Here is an 18,722-nt window from a genome sequence, read left to right on the forward strand (position 1 = left end):
TATATATATATATATATATATTTATTAATTATTATATACATATATCATTAATAATGATTGTTGTATATATATATTATTATTATTAATTATTATATATAATATTATTTATTTATTATCAATATTATTATTATACATATTACTATTTTATTTAATAAGGACACGTAAAATTTTCATTTATTTTCCCAAATCTTCTTTGAATCAAAGATGTGAGTTTTGAATGAAAACTTTTAAATCTATAGTTGCAAATATGCGTATGTCTTTAAAAAAAATATTAAATCTTCTCACAATCCGTCTACACAACTGATATTGATAATCAAATCATGCGAACACTCGGTTAATGTCTTGAAGCTAAGAAAATGATTCAGAACTACCCTTTACATTACCATAATATAATGGGATGATTAATTTGTCTATTTTTGGAGATTCAATGGGTGACACTACTTGTTGCTGTGCTTCCCATAAACATGAAATGTAATAAAAACATTCAGTTTTTAAATACAACAAGAAAAAGTAGCAGGAACCAGTGAATGATTAATATTCAGTTGTTCACTCTCAGATGATTTCAATCATCCATTTTATAATATATTATATTTGAAATTTTCACATACACAAGTGCAGTTGTAATAATAGTTCTGTTATGGAGATTAAAAATAGAAAAGACAATAATAAGACGTAAAAATTAACTCTTGATAAAATACAATATAGAAAAGAAGATAAAATGTTTTAGAAATAATATAGATAAACTGTATTTACGTACGTTTACTATAGTCAACTAAATGAGACATGAATTCAATCATATAAGAAAATAGATTTATGGGTATTTACTTTTATATAATGTTCTACTTTTTCATTTTTAGTCAATGTGAGACTTAGATTCATACTTGAATTCTTAATAATACTCGGTTCTTATGTTGCAAACTTTCTAATATGAAGTAATTTTAATTTTAACTTCTAAGTTGTTTATCTTAAGAAACAGTTTCTTGAAAATTTTCTTAAATTGTAAGAAATTAACACTGCAGAGTGAGGACAGAAGAAGGATATGATGTAGAGAGGCCTTGAACTATTAAAGTGAAATTTGAACTAAAATATCTAAAATAATCTTTTAATATTTGGCCAAGCATCACTAATATAAGTAAGATTTAGATAATTATTATTTTTCACATATTTACTGATATTTGCATGTGTTTTTTATGAGTAAGACTTGAAGTCACACTTTTGTTTTTAACTCTAACATAAATTTTTTTTCTTACGTATATAATAAAATTTATAAGAGATTGTCACGTAACTCTATTTTCCAACTCATTATTGTTTTTAAATTAAATGATTCCATAATTTGCAGCTTAAGAAACAACATTGACTCCACGAAGCTCCATAAATATATATATATACTTCCAATAATTTAATTGGAGTTGGCTTTGCTTATCCTTAAAGTATAAAATTCTAATATTCTTCAACTTCTTTAGCTTAGTTAAGATTTCTTCTCTCATTCAATGTCACAACAACTCCCTCTAATTGACGTAACAAGTTACAAATTTTTTTATTTCTGCATTATAACTTAGAATGTGATCTAGAACTAGCAAAAAACTTTAGTATGCAAACTTATTTAATTCTTGTTCATACAGGAACTTGATCTTAAACCATTTTAAATACAATTAACACACATCATAATGCAAAGACTAAAGAAAATTCTCTTTTGAATTTATATTCATCTGAACTTTAGCCATTAATTTTCACAGTAATCACTTCCTTTCTTAGTACAACACAAAACCTCTCAATGCATAGTGCAGAGGAAATTTACCGTACACTGAGCACATCAGTTTTAAAGCAATTTCATTACAAAAACAATTTAAATACAAATCAACACATCACAAATCAAATACAACCGAAATACAACCCAGTTAGTTAACATAAAATAAGTCAAGATTTATGTGAAGCACATGACATGACGTATCTTTTCTTGGACGGCTTAATTATTTGGTGTCCCAATTGGTACATATGTGTGTTTATATATATATTTGGTGTCCCAATTGGAAGGCTCTTACCCACATTATATTCTCTTTTATTAGGTATGCACTCACATATGATGAATCTCCTATATCATCACATGCTTGTACTCTAAAACTAATAAATATATTACACTGTATAAGTGTGTAACAAATAGAAACTACATTTTCCATGCTTTATCTGTTTCGAGAAAGAGAGAGTCTTTTTTTATGGATGCATATAACTCAATTATTTGGTCTGTGTTCTAACCCTTGTTTCAAATTACCTTCCCTCTAATACTAGTGCACGTTTACATCATTCTGGCGTCATTTTGTTTTTCGGAGTGTGATATAAGAGGCGAGAAATCCTCGCTCGATCATTTTGATTAATAATTGCAGTAAGCAGAACCTAGTTTCATCCTCATCATTTCCCTTCACCTGCTAGTTTCATATTTTTTTTAATGTCACCCCTTTCTTACTATCCATCCACCAACTTTGTTCAAACATTTACTCTAACCACAGTAATTGATTTAGTTCAGAAAATTTCTTTAAGTAATAGTTTAGGTGATGCATTATACATAAGATAAATGTATATTTTAATATATATAAATTTTCATTTCAAAAGTTTTAGCTTTTGTCTCAATATTGTGGGACTAAAACTACTTTACACATAGAAATTGAGAAAATTTGCATTTCGTACATAAAATATAACACCTTTGCTCTCAAGTAAAACACTTAGCAATTTGATTTATTTGTCTAAATCAATGAAACTCTGCTTAGACTTAGGTCACTGGACATCGATGATATGAAATTAATCAATGAAACACTATGATTATTATATCATAATTATATTTCTATGGCAAGAACTGCAATGATTATTCAAGAAAGAGGTAGAAATCAAGGTAGTCGTACCCTAAATCAACTTCAACCTATTCGGTGTCCTATTGGTCCTCCAGAACTAGAATCTATTTTGCAATCACGGATTATAATTGTTGAATAACTTTTTAATTTTTAAATCTTAATTTATTGTAATATAATATAATATACATCAATCTCTTTGTTTCAATATGTTTTTTTAGGTGCTATTTCAATTGATGGTAATCAATCACCACCTACCACTTTAATGTTTGGTGGTGTCAATCAAATGTCGATCCAACATCTAATGACTTACCTACTCAAAATCCTTCAAGTGTATATTCATAATGAAGTTGATAGGAGACTTGTCATACCTGGACAAAAAGTTAGCAGACCCTAAGTACATCCAATCAAACATTCAATTCAATGTTGCTAATTTTTTGTTTGTAAAATGATTATTTGAACATGTAGGAGCATGTTTGTTCCCGATTCTATGACTTGAGATATAATATCTGAAGTATTGATGAGAATGCCTAATCCAGCTGAAAAATGGAAAACTTATTGTGCTGATATATCTTTTATCTTTACATTACATTTACTTATCATTAATTTTGATAAATTTGTATTGGCGTAGAATAAGTACCGATTTGCATCAGATTATGACTGTAGCATGACAAGAAAGGTTTCGAATTTAACATGCATGGATCGCTATTCTGACTCTTTAGCTAAGGTAAGAAAAAAGGCAAGAGAAAGAGAAAACTAAGATAATATATAAGACTTAAAAGGTTTTGGGCCAAGATGAACAAGGACTAAGATGCGAGACACTTTAATTGACATATGAATGACATAAGACTGGAAAAAGAAATCTATTGCTGGTAAAAACAATAGGGTTGCCAAGCCATAGGCTATGGTTCACACTGGAGGGTCAATAAGCTTTAGACAATACTTGAAAAAGATGGTATTCATTTTCTCATTTTTTAGTAATATCTACGACTTTCTAATAATACTTATATATTATATAGATTTTGTGGATATCATTAGTGCATCAATCATATACATAAACATACTATAAATTTTGATATACATTTGGATTTTGATAGTATTCATTTTGTAGAATTACATATTATTTTACAGAAGGCGAAGTGTAATGGGTCTGTTTCTTATGGTGAACTATACAAGAAAGTTCATAAAAGAAAAGATGGTCAATATGTCTCCAAAAAAGCAAAAAATTTCATTGTATCTATACATGTAAAATAATTTATTTAATTATTTAATCTTATATTACAAAATGATTGATTTACTGCATACAGGAATCATATGAAAGTGTTATGGTAAAAAAATATGGAGAAGATGTATCAAAGCATCCTAAAGTTGATTATGAAGTATGGATGAAAATGGGAGGTGAAAATAAGAAAGGTAGAATTCACGGTATTGGTCGTAGCTTGGAACTAGCCATCATTAGTGTGAATGGTTCATCTTCATCAGTTGTAGGTCCTTCCACAAATCCAAATCATGCATCTCCAATAGAAGAAATCACTGCAATAGCTACACAAATGTCCCAAATGCAACAACAGATGTAGACACAGTTACATGCACAACAGGTGCAAGCTCAGTTGAAAGCACAAGCAGATATGCATGCACAATTTCAAGCACAATTCCAAGCACAAATTCAAACACAAATGCAAGCACAAGTGTAAACACAAGTAGAAATGCAAACAAAATTTACAACAACAAATGCATACACAAATGCAAACACAGATGGAGTTTTTCAAGACACAAATATTTCATGTATTAAAGATATCATCGCCACCGTCTATCAAGAAACATGGCGAGAACAAAATATGAAGATGATGATGTTTTGTTTTGTTTTTAAACTTAATGATGTATGTTGACAATTGTGAAGACTACTGTCATTATGTTCATTACTTTTATTATTTTGAATGTGATAATATTTGACATGTTTCATATAAAATGTTTTGCAAGATTTATTACTAAATGTTATATTTATATTAAAATGCATTTCATAAGGTACAAGTAAAAAGCATGGAATATTTTGGACTGATGCAATTTGCTACAATTTTACTAGGGATTAGCTAGAGATAAATTATTCAATTGGCGAGGGATTAGCTAGGGATAATTTTGCTAGGGATTGGTTAGGGAATAGCTACAACCAATTTACTAGGGATTAGCTAGGTATTAGCTACAATCTATTTGCTAGGGGTTAGCTACAATCTGTTTGCTAGGAATTAGTTATGTATTAGCTACAATTAATTTTCTTAGGGATTAGCTACAATTAGTTTGTTAGGGATTAGCGACAAAGTGATTCTCTAGTTACTTAGCTACCTATATTTTAGCTACGATATAATGTCTTCGCTATTTCCTCGCTAATTTTTCACTAAATCGTTTTGCAAGGATTAGCTACAGATTATTTTCTCGCTAGTACGGAACTTTCTTGTAGGGTATTGATATTATTTCTTTGTACTATTTTCTTGTAGAGATTGAGTGGATTTGCACTCTGTCAATATCCAATCTCGTTCGTCCGGGTGAATAAAAATGTTTGGAAAAAACAAAAAATAAGTGTTAATTAAAAAATTAAAAATAAATTGTCTTTCTTTAAATTTATGTTTTTTAAGTAAAATAAGGTTTTTATTTTTTTTACATTAAAAAAATTATTATTAATTATTTTTCGTTTTGTTTAATTAAAATAAAAAATCAGAAATTAAAATTAGAAATTAAAAATTAAAAATTAAAAAATTAAAAAGTTCAAAAATTATTTATTAATTACTTTACGTTTTATTTTATTTTATTTATTAATTAAATTCAAAAATTAAAAATTAAAAATTACAAAAACAGTTTTTGAAACATCAGTTACTCATGATCTCAACTTCCCTCAACTTCCTCCGACCACTGCTGTCAACTTCCTCTAACTGGCGCTCAGAGCATCTTTTAATCTACTTGGGGACATCAAATTTGGGGGATTACAGATTCATTCTGAAAAAGAGAATACTCAAGCGTGTGAGAGTCATAACCCAGAAAAGGAATACAAAGAGACATTCAATTCAGTGTGAAGGATAATTCAAGAAAAAAGCACAAGGAACGAAAAAAGATCTACCCACATATAAGGTTATACCAATTTTGCTCTGTTCTGTTTAGTTTGGTAGCATATTAATAGTATGAAATGCATATAGAAGGAACAAAATATTTTCATCTCAAACATTAAAGTTAATAAACCACAATCAAAACAAAATTTAAACTGGAAAGGAAGGGGTTTGAAAGTGAAAAAGGGTCACGGTGGCACGTTCTGATGGTGGCTGTTTACGGCAAATGGTTTTGGGTGGCTGAAACCATGTGGTGTTTGGTTCGGGTTGGCCCCGTGAAGAGGATCGGAGAAGAAACCTTTCGGGTTTGATCTTGAAAACGTAATCATAGCATGGAGGAGAAGAGGGATGGCGTTCGTAGGAGATGGCAACATCGTTCGAACGTTGCAGCAGTGTGAATGGCGACAGCGACAAGGCTTTCAATGGAGGCGCGATGGTGGGAGAAAGATGGAACAGAGAACTTCGATGACGGCGACAAGGCTTTTGATGCCGATTGACGTCGTCGCCGGCGACTCTGGCATTGAGTGTAGCGTCTGTGGTTGGTGGCAGCGTGAGGTAGAAGATGAAGTTGGGGACGTTTCTTTTACGTTGCTGTTTTAAAGAACATGAAGTAATTGTGCATTAGGGTTATTTTAGCAGATTTCACTTTTCTTCATGCACCTCCATAATTAACTCACGCACTCCTACTTTTCTTAATTAAGTTTAGCAGATTCACCTTTCTTCACACACCTCCCTGATTAACTCACGCACCCCTGCTTTTTTAATTAAGTTTAGCATATTCACTTTTCTTCACACACCTCTATAATTTAATTCATGCACCCTTGCATTTAATTTGGATTTTGGTTATTTATTTACTTCATGCACTACCGAATGTAATAATCTCACACCCCTTAAGTTTTATTTTACCTTATGTACTTGCTTTTTCACTAAGCATACACTCCACTCCTTTAATTTCCTTTTCTAGGCTAGGATTACTTTATGCACCACGCATTTTCCCTTTATGCATCCCGTTTCCATATGTGTAGTTTTTTCCCATTGCACCCACATACTTGCTTATGCACTTCCATTTTCTATTTTCCAATTTTACCTTTTTTTAATTAAATCTCACATTTCAATCACATCATTTTCTATAGTAATAAAAATATTTTAAATTGAAATAAAAATTAAAGTAGTTTTAAAAAATGATAAAAAAAGAATAAATAGAAAAATTAAAATTATTTTCTTTATTTTTTCTTTTAGTGTCTAATCGACCGTTCACGTCGCACGACACTTCTTTTTTAAATAAAAATTATAAAAATAATTTTAGTGTCTAATCGACCGTTCGCGTCGCACGACACTTCTTTTTTAATACAAAAATTATAAAATAATTTTGGTGTCTAATCGACCGTCTGCGTCGAACGATACTAATATAAAAAATCATATAAATATTTTGGTGTCTAATTGATCGTTCGCGTCACACGACACTCTTTTTCAAAAAAATACAAAATAATAAAAATGTTTTTGGGTGTCAACCGACCGCACGTGTCGCATGACACTTAATTTCAAAAATGTCAAAGGACAACTTTAAAAATTAAATAATCTAATCAAGTTTTAGCAAGAACTACGTGATCCTTGATCTCCATTGTGAATGGAGATACGTAGGAGGAGGGCAAGTCCTTGTCAGCTTCACTTCCCAAAAATTAAAAGGTTTTTCCAAATTGTTTTTTAAATAGTTTTATGAAAAACTATGTAGCCCTGATTTTTCATTTTAATGAGAATACGTAGGACCAAGGTTAATCATTTTCGGGTCCTCTTTACTCAAAAATATATTTTGTTCAATATTTTCTTATTTATGGGAAAAATAAATATTTTAAAATAAACACATCTTTTTTGCAAATTTAATTAAAGGTACCGCGTTTGGACGGGCACTGTAGGGTGCTAATACCTTCCCTACGCGTAACCGACTCTCAAACCCTAAATTTGGTTTTCGCAGACTTTATTTTATTTTTATGGTTTTCCATAGTTTTCCAAGATAAACTATGGTGGCGACTTCTAATCTCTTTTTCCAAATCAATTTATTTTTAGTTCGTCGTCCCGTCGCGATTTAGGTTGCGATATGACATTCTTCCCTACCAGTTTGTTTCGGTTCAAATTTTTTATAAAGGTTCAAGCAGTATTTTCATGACTCATCATGTCAATGGGCTAAATTATATCGTAAGCATTTCTAGAAGAATATGAAACAATCTTTCTACAAGTTAAGAAACATCTTTTAAAAAAACTTGTATAGGAGAACTTTTAAAAATTACTTTATACATAAAACACAATTTAATTAAAATTGGGAAAAACTGATTTATTTAGATAGTGTAATGCATTAAACTATTGAGGTTATTTCTTTGTACTATTTTCTTGTAGTATCACAGAATAAAAAATATTAATGTGTCGTTCTCATTATATGTTTAGAATTTATTATTTATTATAGACTGTGCAATTGAGAAGATCTTAATGTATAATTTGAAACAGGAATTTTATATGGTATAATTTGAAAATATCCCAAAATACATATTCTATAAAATAGTTTTGAATTGAGTATAATATATATATATATATATATATATATATATATATATATATATATATATATATATATATATATATATATATATATATATATATATATATCATGGAATATAGTTTCAAATTGGTTACAAGACTTTATGAAATAGATAAGTTGTTTTTTTTTTTTCATATTATCATGATAAGAGAAGAAATTATGAATTGCATTAAGAAAAGCCTAACTATTGAATCTAAGTTCAAGAGCCGTATATGTAAGTGAAGCATACTCTTGTATTGCGAGATAGTGATAAATAATCGTAAAACTTATACAAATTTCAAAGTTGTAAATAAATATAAGAAAACATATAACAGGCTCTTTATTGTTGTAATATTTAATGCAAAATATTTGTTCCAGAATTACATAACCATACTAGAAAGAAAGTTATTAAAGATTGTCACCAACTTTGATTTTATTTGCCAAATTGTTTTTATGGGTATGGCATTGTGTTCTTGAGCTTACAACTTCTCCAGTTAAACAGAAGTGGAATTGACTGAAACATTGGTACGATATTCACTCAAAGCCAACAGCGGAAAAACATTTCTGTAGAATGCATAATGAATCAAGCAACTACTCTTGTACATCCCCAACGCCTCCTGCCACAATTAAGTCACACACAAACATTAAACAATTTTGGTGCAATGATATTAACTAAGATAGTTTAAAGGATAGAGATTTGAGAGGTACTTGTTGGGGCCAGTCACCATCTTCTAACTGAGAATTAATGAGTAATTTTGCAGCACGGTGAAGAGGTGTTGGATCTCTCTCAGCCTACATATGCCAAATTCAGAAAACGAATAACAACAACACTTAAAGGCATTAGAGATGTTGAAATCCAGCAGATGCAAATGAGAAGAGTACCTGTCCGCCATTAATTAAAGCCATTAGAGCCCACGCTGTTTGAACAACATGCGATCGATTCCCTTCAAGACCCACGTACGTCTTCATCGCACATATGCATTCATTAATATTTATAATTAATGACATTTAAGCTAATGGAAATTATAATCATAGATTATGTGGTTTATTTGCAAACCTTCATCGGACAAGAAAGATAACTTTCTCCCCACCCACCATCCTCATTCTGTATTGAGAGTAGAAATTTGACAGCTTTACGAATGGCGGCGCAGTTAGTGTAAGTGTTTCCGGCAGCAGCTAAAGCTCCGAGTGCGAACCAGGAACTGTAAGTGAAGCAAACTCCCCAGTTCCCATGCCAACTTCCATTTGGTAATTGTTGATCTTCAATGTACTGTGTTGCTTTCACAATGAACTTCTCTATTTCTTCCCTTCTGTGATTTGGATATAGTTTTTTGAACAATACTAAAGCCTGAATTGCTGATCCAGTACCCTCAACATACTCGTGCTCGATTACTATGTCAGAAAGAAATTCCGCCGGATTCAGATTCTACAAATTAATAAACAAAAAATAATGAGATGAACATCAGCAAACAAATTTATACAACATTGTAGAATCATCAATTCAAACTTACTTCCAACCACTTTTGAGCTTTTGCAGACTCCCACACAGATAAACCTCCATTTTTGCTCTACAGTAACCAAAACTTGTAGTTTCGTAAATAAAATCATATTTAACCAATTTAAATGTGTGGAAACTTCAATAAAGGAAAAATATTAAAACAAATTACAGAAAAAATGTGCATAATTTTAGCACTCCAAGGACGTGTGATGTAAACAAAGATTAAGACGACAGACCATTGATTGCCAAATAAATCTTGTGAAATTGAGAAGTGTGCTACCACAAATTTTACAATACTCACCTGAAGTTGCAATATAAAATTGACCGAGTCATACATCCTTTCAGGTTCCAAATTTTTTCCCACAATCTCTTGTGGCAACATCGATAAAAGTAAACAACACTGAAACATCGGTGATTGGTTAGTTAAAACCATGTGACGTATACATGTTTTATTTATGAAATTTTTAACAAATAAAAATGTTTGTAAGCTAAGCAGTTAAATACCTTGAGACATTCTGCAGTGCCGTCAGAAATTTGTAATCCGTGGTCTCTATCAGCTAAGGTCCATGCCCCTTTAGAAATGTGATGAAACATACTCTCGAAATCTCCTGAACGGTTTTCCACTACCTATAATTTTACAATTTCAATTCATTTATTTGCGAGTTTTTTTACGTGTTATTTGATAACATTGTTTTTTACTTTTTATTAGTGTTAAGTTTTGTGAATAAAATCAACTCCTACCTAATTTTTATCTTGTTTAATTCTCTAGTTTATGTTGTTTTTGCATTGTTTCGTATTTTAGTTGTTTTATGTTTTTTTACTTTTAATCTCTATTATGAGTGTGTGAAATAAAACAATAAGAAGCAATTCTGGTGGAGGAAAACAAGCTGAAACTCAAGGAAGCATGATTGGACATGAAAGATTTACTTTTACACAAATACCCATGTCGAGGGGCACCGAGATCAAGTCCAGCACTGCAAACATCGAGAAAGGACTCACCTATATGTATATACTGCCTTGGACCAACCTTGGAAGGCCAAAAAATGACCATTGGGCGCCAGGGTCACTAGCTGGGCGAGTTGGTAGCTCGCTGGGCGAAAATGACAGACCAGAACTGCAGTATTTGAGTCGTTGGGCGAAAATATGGCTCGCCCAACGAGTTGCATGTCCGAGAACGTCGATTTTAGGCCTCGCTGGGCGAGTGTGAAGCCGCTGGGCGAGAATATCGACCCCAATACGCGAATATGGTTATTTAATCATGTTTCTATGAGAGTATTAGGGGATTCCTCATTTTTTACGAATAGAAACACCTTGGGTGCTTGGGAGAGACTCTTGGAGGCTATTAGGGGTGTTGGGAAACTTTCCCTTCTCCTTCTTGAGTCTCCTTCTTCATCCATGGAGGTTTTACTCCTTTTGGGTTTGATAGGATGAAGGGCTACGAAATTGAAGACGGAGATACGAATGGGAGGCGCAATTGAACCATGAGCAGTATTCAAGAATCTTAGGAGAGGGATTGTTTCTACTTTATGGTTCCAATTTCTTCCCTATTCTTCAATTTTGTAAAACCCTAGGTTCTCCACCATGGAGAACAATTTCTATTTGTTGAGATTAGTTGTAAAACATTGAATTGTTGTGTAAAATTGTGTTGTTAATTTATATGCTTTTCCAATTCATGTTAGTATTTGATTTTCATGCTTAATGTTTGATGTGGATTGTTCCCATGCTTGATTTGTGATTCTTGAGGTGTTGGGAAACATCTTTAGAATCTAGATTTAAAATTAAATACCTAATGGATGCTTGTATCTAGGAATAGAACTTGGTTCATTAGTAATCTTAGATTCTTGAAACTAATGCATGATTTCACTTGTTGAGGATTCAAGGAATTGAAACTTGATGAGTAATCATAGGCTCAAAGGCTCTAGGAATAGGATTTGAGTATTATTTTGAATTGATTTTAACATGAATATGAAATTGGGATAATTTAGAATGCATGAGAATAAAATGGTTGAAGTCTAATCTTGACAAATTGTAAATACACTATGTTAATTTCTTGTTGCACACCAACTGTATCATAAAATACAAAAAGAGTTTTCATTGTGTTTGTGTGAACTTTGTGTCTAATTGAGTCGTGAATTGCGAGAGTTGTCATGCGTTGCACAAGTCCCTTGGGAGAGAACGATAAAATACTTATTACTTGTTATGTGCGACCGGTGCACTTGCCGTGTTGGTTTTTCACTAACATTATTCAATTTTTTTATTTTTGTTTAATGTGAACTATAAACTCACTTTCTAAATAATATAAGTAGTTAATTATTTCACTAAAAAAGTAATTAGTTATTAAACTTCATTACTTAGTTCCTTATTAGTATTTATGTGAAGGATAAGTATCCATCCAAAATAAATTGTTATATGAATTATATATTTTGTAGAAATTAATTCAGGTAAGAGTTCTTTTGTATGTTTAAGAAGTCAAATCTTAATTTAATGATATACTCACCTGGGATTTCTTGATAAAATCATGTGCTTTTTCAAGTGTAGGACCAAGATCATCAATTAGACCAGTAGCGAGAAGAGCTTGAACGGCGAAACCAACATCCCAGCTTTGGGTATTTATTCCCTACATTATTTAGACAATTACATTATTTAAGTTATCATCTTCTATTATCAGAGATTAAAAATAATTAAGATGTATTTATATACCTGTACACACATTCCATCTTCTGAAAGCCATAAATAATCTGCGACCCTTGCAAGATGCTTCTTAAAGGAATCTCCATTTGGATCGTCTACCCAACAAGCAAGCAAAGATCCAGACTACCAAACACAAACATGAAGTCACCAAAACTAAAAGTTCCGATTGGTGCATACTATAAATAATATATATGCTTTCAAATTATGATGAATACCTTGTTGATACACCCACCATGTATGTATCGAGTATTTTCATCTTCGTAGTGAATACCTTTTATTGCAACTTCAAGTGCCTTTTCTCTTATCTTATTGAAAGGCCAGCGTGTGAGAAGTGGCTCAGTCAATACATAAGCAGTGTCCCATATCAGATCTTGTATCCAGTGATGCGGATAATACAGATCTTCCTGTCATGTATGTAAAACAACATAATTATCCTTTTTCTCACACTCACATTATGTGTTGATGTATTTTCTTTCATAATTTTAATTTTTTTTTTTGAAAAATCAATAAATAACATCGTTTGTAACGAGTGTTATATGAGTAAAGGAATAAAGGATTTGTGTACAACATTTTTTAGGGGAGGGAATGTTTGTCATGCGTAAAGATTCATTAGATCTGCAACTTTCAGATTAGGTTGTCACTTTTTTTGACCATTTGAGAAATTCAACATTTTTTTTTAAACTTCGCTTGAATACGCATTTTACAATTTAATCAAAAGAATTATAATTATTTGTATAAATTAAACATGAATATTTCCACTAGTGACAAAATATTCATTACCTTTGCACATTTGTGACGAGCTTTTATCCAAGTCTTTTCATCATAAGGTTCAGTAAAGAGTTCTTGTCTCAAATTTGTGATTAGAGGTGTGACTGGACACACGAATCTTTTCCCATATATATATGACATGGGCATGTATACATGCCGACAATAATACCACATTTTAGCTGCATTATTTAATTAAGGCGAAAATAAGATACAATAATACTCGTTTTAATATTGATTTAAGTAGTCATATTTCTTAAATAGTGGAAAAATAAAAAAGAAATATTTAACCAGGATGCATGGGGAGAAAAGTAGGGAGTATCCAAAATTCAGGGGGCAATGGGTTGCATCCACTCCAATCAACAATACCAAGAACCTGCAACAATAATAACATTTTTTGAATTAAACACAAAAACTTACATTTGTTGATTTGTGTGTTGAAAGAATAGGAAAGCATGCATACCGAAAGCCAAAACTTTCCCCATGAAGGCATAAGTGTAATGGTACCATGATCATGAATCCACTTTCTGGCCTTAGCGCAAGCGTTCTTATCACCTCCATTCGCTCCTTCTCCAAGAATTCTCAGAGTTACGTAATTCAGTGCCGTACAATACATCGTGCTTCCACCCTCTATGTGTAATCCCCACCCTCCATCTTCATTCTTCCCATGGTTACCAAAATTCGTATATATTAAGAACGAACTTTCAAATTTCATGAGTTATGTATAATTTAAAGATATAATCATTTTAACAAATGGAAAAGCAAAAGGTGAAAAACAGCATGTATTGTTTTCTTTCTTCAACATGAAGTTAAATTTGGTATATTGAAGTTGAACAAGTGTACCTGATGATTATACAGGAAACGGAGAATTTCCTTACGATGTTCTTCTGAAATTACAGAATCAAGATGTCCTGTACTGTAGATGGAGATGATCTGCGATGTTTGATGCAAATAAAAAAAGTAATATAATATATAGAATTTTGTCAATTTTCATTTGTTAGACTAAGATATTGAAAAAATCAATAAAAAGTACAGCACGTTATGTTTAAATATGTATACCGATACGAAGAGTTTGACAAGAATTTAATCGAGATTTGAACTTTCCAAATTTTAAGAATCGTATAATTATAATATGAAATATTATGGATCATATAATTATAATATTAAATATTATTGGTGTTCAGAATTTTTATGATTATAAAAATATAAGATATATGATACATAAGATAATATTATAAAAAAGAACTTGTTATTTTATTTTATTCATATTATATATATATTAAAAAAATTAATTTAAATAAAAAACATAAAGTAAATATTCAAAATAGTGAGTCATATAATAAATTTTAGAAGAGTTTAACAAATCATGAATGAGATCATTTTATAGGAGCATGCTATTGAATTCGATGATAGTAAATTTAAATTGGTATGAATAAAGTTGAAGTTGATCAACCTAATAATATTTTCAAATTATTATAAAGTGTTATCAACTTTAATATTAATATGAGTGAGTTTAATGATTTCTCTTATTTATTATTGGATTAGTTAAATCAAGTTAAATATGCATTCTTCATCCTTCTGTTATTTTTTACAAAATGGTCAATCGGATTACAAATCATGAATCAAAAATAATTATCAAATAATTTTATGTGATTTTTTAATGTGGTCACGAAATTGTTCATTCAAAAATTTTCCTTCTTCAAAAACAACTTTAAACGAAATATGAACTTAATGTCGGAGCACTTGAAATGAGTGTGGACTTGTTCTTAATAACCAATTTACGATAAATTTTCATATTAAGGAACATTTTAAATAAGTTGAATTTACCATGATGGGAGTGAAAAATTGACAACCCCCAAGGTGAGCAGGCCAATGGCCATCACTAGTTTGCAGTGCCGAGAGGTAATGAGAGGCTCTCTTTATGGTATGAGTAGCCTTCTCCCATGTAATTTCCTCATCTTCTTCTATCTTCACTTTTCTTATTCTTTGTTTGAATTCTTTTTCCCTCAAAACCTGTACATAAATGGAACATAAAGTTTTATATTATTTATGCATCTTAAAAGTCATATCAATGATCTTTAATGCATCTGAATAACAAGGTTTTGTTGAGGATAAGAAAGAAGAAGTACCTGAAAACGCCAAAGTCGATCGCCACATGCCTTGCGCTGAAAGCGATTTTGATAGAAGTGTAGACGAGCTTCTTCAACCTGGGCTCGTTCTTCATCAGTTCCTGCTTCAGAATCAAACTCCCATATTTGTCTTCCTGCAAAGTTGTTTGTGCTGAATATGTATGGACTCTTCCCTCCATCTGCTATCTTCAACCTCCACATTTTCTTAATAACCTTAGTTGTTTCTGTGTCATAAATATATGTATACTTTAAGTCTCATTTATTTTCTCATAAGTCACGCAAAACTAATCCAAACAAAATCACAACGTGCAAAATATTAAGGGTGGACTTCATTTTTTTAATATCTAGATCGTGATAAAATGGATCGGATCATATCTTCAAATTAATTTTTAAAGCCAACAAAGTCAATATCCTTTGATGGCTTTGATTTGAGTTTTCCATGAAAGTTTCGTCATTATGTTTTTAAAATTGAGTGAAAAATTGACAACCACAAGGTGAGCAGGCCAATGACCATCACTAGTTTGCAGTGCAGACAGCGTAATTTTTTCGTATTCTTAAAATATAATTATAAAAATAATAATCAAATGTTAATATATATATATATATATATATATAAATATATTAAAATGTATATATATATATATATATTGATATATATAATTATTAACAAATAAATTAATTAAGTATTTAAACTATTAAATATTATTGAATAAAATTTTAAAATTTAAAAATATGTAATTATAGATTTATATAATTAAAAATAATAAATAATTATAATACAAAAATTCTAAAAAGATTGTAAAAAAATATCGGTAGTTTTAATAAGTCAATCCACTTTCAACTTCACTCAAACCCGTTTAATTTGTAGATTAATTGAATTCAATTCAATTCACTTTTAAAAAAAACTCAAATTTGTTAAACTTGTTTAATTTGTAAGTTAACTGAATTGAAATTCAATTCACTTTTTATATTACTTAGTTAAAAAATCAAAAGTATTTTGAAATTTAAAATATATTTGGAGGTAGAGAATAAATTTTGAATATGTAGGAAGAAATTCCACGAGGAACCTGTCATCGGGTCCAATAAAAAAAATAGAAGGAGTGTAAAGAATAAGGGAGTTTCTTCTGCACCCCCCAATATTTCTTTTGCACCTTCAAATATTCATGCTCTTTTATTTATGTCTTTGGAAAATTAAATAAATAAAAAAAATTAATTAAGTAAACGTAATAATTAAACAATTATGAAATGGCAAAGTTAGTTGACTATCTGAATTAATTATCAGTAGTGTTTTATATACCATGCACCCCCTCTTCTTTCAATTTCACTTAAATTGCAATTCTTTCACTTTCACCTTTTCACTTTCATTGCAAAAGAAAAAATTTTGATGGTGGTTGAGGTGTGAATTTTTCAGTCGAGAGTTCACTCGTATTTCATCATTTGCTTCATTTCTTCTCAGAAAAAGGTACGCGCATTAGAATATAAGTTTATATTTGATAAGTTTATGTCTGAGGTAAATGTTATAGGTGGAAAAAATAAGAAAAAACTGAGCTGCGTTTTTAATATTTCATGTTACATTTTACGAAAGTCATTTTTATATACGGAAGTGGAAACTTCCGAGAAGTGAACTTGTGCAGAAGTCAAGTTATTTTTTCCATATATGGAAGTCGACTTCCGGAAGTGTATATGTAAAACGGAAGTTGACTTCCGAAAGACAAGTGAAATTATACGGAAGTCAAATTATTTTTTACCTTATACGGAAGTCGACTTTTGGAAATGTATGTTGGAAACAGAAGTTGACTTCCGGAAGTGTATGATTAAAACGGTAAAAAATTTTTAGTGTTACGAAAGTGGACTTCCGGTCTTTAAGTGAATTTTTCGTAACGGAAGTCGAGTTCCGAAGAGTATTTTTTTTTGGTAAGTAGCTTTTTTTGTGGTGAATATATTTTTTCCACTTCCGTAGTAAGGTGGTTTCTCTTATTTTTTACTTTTTCCACTTCCGATGCTTTCTATTTTCTACTATGCTTTCTTCTTCTTTTTTTTCACTTTTCCACTTCCGTAAATATTTTTATACTAAGCTTTCTTTTTCTTTTTTTTTTCACTTCTGTGTAGATGCTTTTAGACTAAGCTTTCTTTTTTCTTTTTTTCCACTTTTCCACTTCCGTAGATGACTAAGTGATATTTTAATTTAGTTTTATTTTGTAATTTATAAATTTGTTAGGGTTGGAATAATAACTTATGTTTTATTTATTATTTATTTATATTATTTATTTAGTTTTTATTTACATGAATATTTATTTTTTGTTTATATATTTTTTATTGTTATATTTTTGTGTGTTTTAATTATTATTTGTTTAAGTTTACTATTTATTTATTTATTTATTATTTATTTATTTATTTATTGTGTGTTTGTTTTATATTTTTGAATGAATATTTTTATTTTTTATTGATTTAATGTTATTTTTTTTATTTTTTTTATGGTTGAGTGTTTATGTATGTTTTATTTATTTATTTATTTATTTAATTGTGTGGGGAATATTTTAATTTTTTTATATTTATTTTATTTTGTAATAAGTGGTATTGATAATGTTAGATTATAGGTGGTTACAGTTATCTAAGATGGACGATTTCCCTTGATTTCTCTTATTTTATAAATGTTTTATAAATGAGATAAGTGATGGAGACTATAAAAATAATTTTACGACTGATCAAATATTTTTAACAAGAGATATAAACAACTTGTCCTAGCCCTGTAATTAAAAGTAAAATTATTCAAACAATATAATTAATTAGAATAATCCAAAATTATAAATAATAATTATAATTTTTCAAAATAATAATTATTTAAAATTATTAATATTCAAAATTATAATTTATTATTATTATTATTATTCAAAATTATAATTAATTATAAATAAAATTAATTAATATTTTAATTAATTAAATTAAATCAAATTAATATTAAAATAAATTTCAAATAAATTTGTTCAATTATTTAAAATTATATTTACTCAATAATAAAATTAATTAAAATTAAAATTATTCAAAATCGTAAATAACTAAATTTAAATTATTCAAAATTATAATTATTTAAAATTATATTTACTCAATAATAAAGTTAATTAAAATTAAAATTAT

At 29.7% G+C, this 18,722-nt stretch overlaps 1 protein-coding gene across 1 annotated transcript; it reads right to left on the reverse strand.

Moving 5' to 3' along the window:
• Nucleotides 1–8,821: 8,821 nt before the first annotated feature.
• LOC114187122 (beta-amyrin synthase-like) lies at nucleotides 8,822–15,831 on the reverse strand. Its single transcript, XM_028075255.1, has 16 exons — nucleotides 15,588–15,831; nucleotides 15,286–15,471; nucleotides 14,302–14,391; nucleotides 13,922–14,119; nucleotides 13,750–13,834; nucleotides 13,474–13,640; nucleotides 12,909–13,097; nucleotides 12,703–12,816; nucleotides 12,500–12,619; nucleotides 10,507–10,629; nucleotides 10,304–10,402; nucleotides 10,016–10,072; nucleotides 9,562–9,930; nucleotides 9,387–9,467; nucleotides 9,213–9,296; nucleotides 8,822–9,121 (listed from the first exon to the last, which is right to left on the reverse strand). The coding sequence occupies exons 1-16, from the start codon at nucleotides 15,786–15,788 to the stop codon at nucleotides 8,999–9,001; spliced, it is 2,286 nt and encodes a 761-aa protein (XP_027931056.1). The 5' UTR covers nucleotides 15,789–15,831; the 3' UTR covers nucleotides 8,822–8,998.
• Between the last annotated feature and the right edge of the window lie 2,891 nt (nucleotides 15,832–18,722).

Source organism: Vigna unguiculata, chromosome 6, assembly GCF_004118075.2.
Source record: "Vigna unguiculata cultivar IT97K-499-35 chromosome 6, ASM411807v1, whole genome shotgun sequence".
NCBI classification, from domain to species: Eukaryota; Viridiplantae; Streptophyta; class Magnoliopsida; order Fabales; family Fabaceae; genus Vigna; species Vigna unguiculata.

What these genes read in the sequence shown, in the direction of transcription:
- LOC114187122 (XM_028075255.1), bottom strand. Translation starts at nt 15,788, where the DNA reads ATGTGGAGGTTGAAGATAGCAGATGGAGGGAAGAGTCCATACATATTC. An exon ending in GTTTCCTGTATAATCATCAG is followed by an intron (nt 14,120 to 14,301) that starts GTACACTTGTTC and finishes AACCATGGGAAG; the next exon opens with AATGAAGATGGAGGGTGGGG. An exon ending in AAGCTCAAAAGTGGTTGGAA is followed by an intron (nt 9,931 to 10,015) that starts GTAAGTTTGAAT and finishes ATTAATTTGTAG; the next exon opens with AATCTGAATCCGGCGGAATT.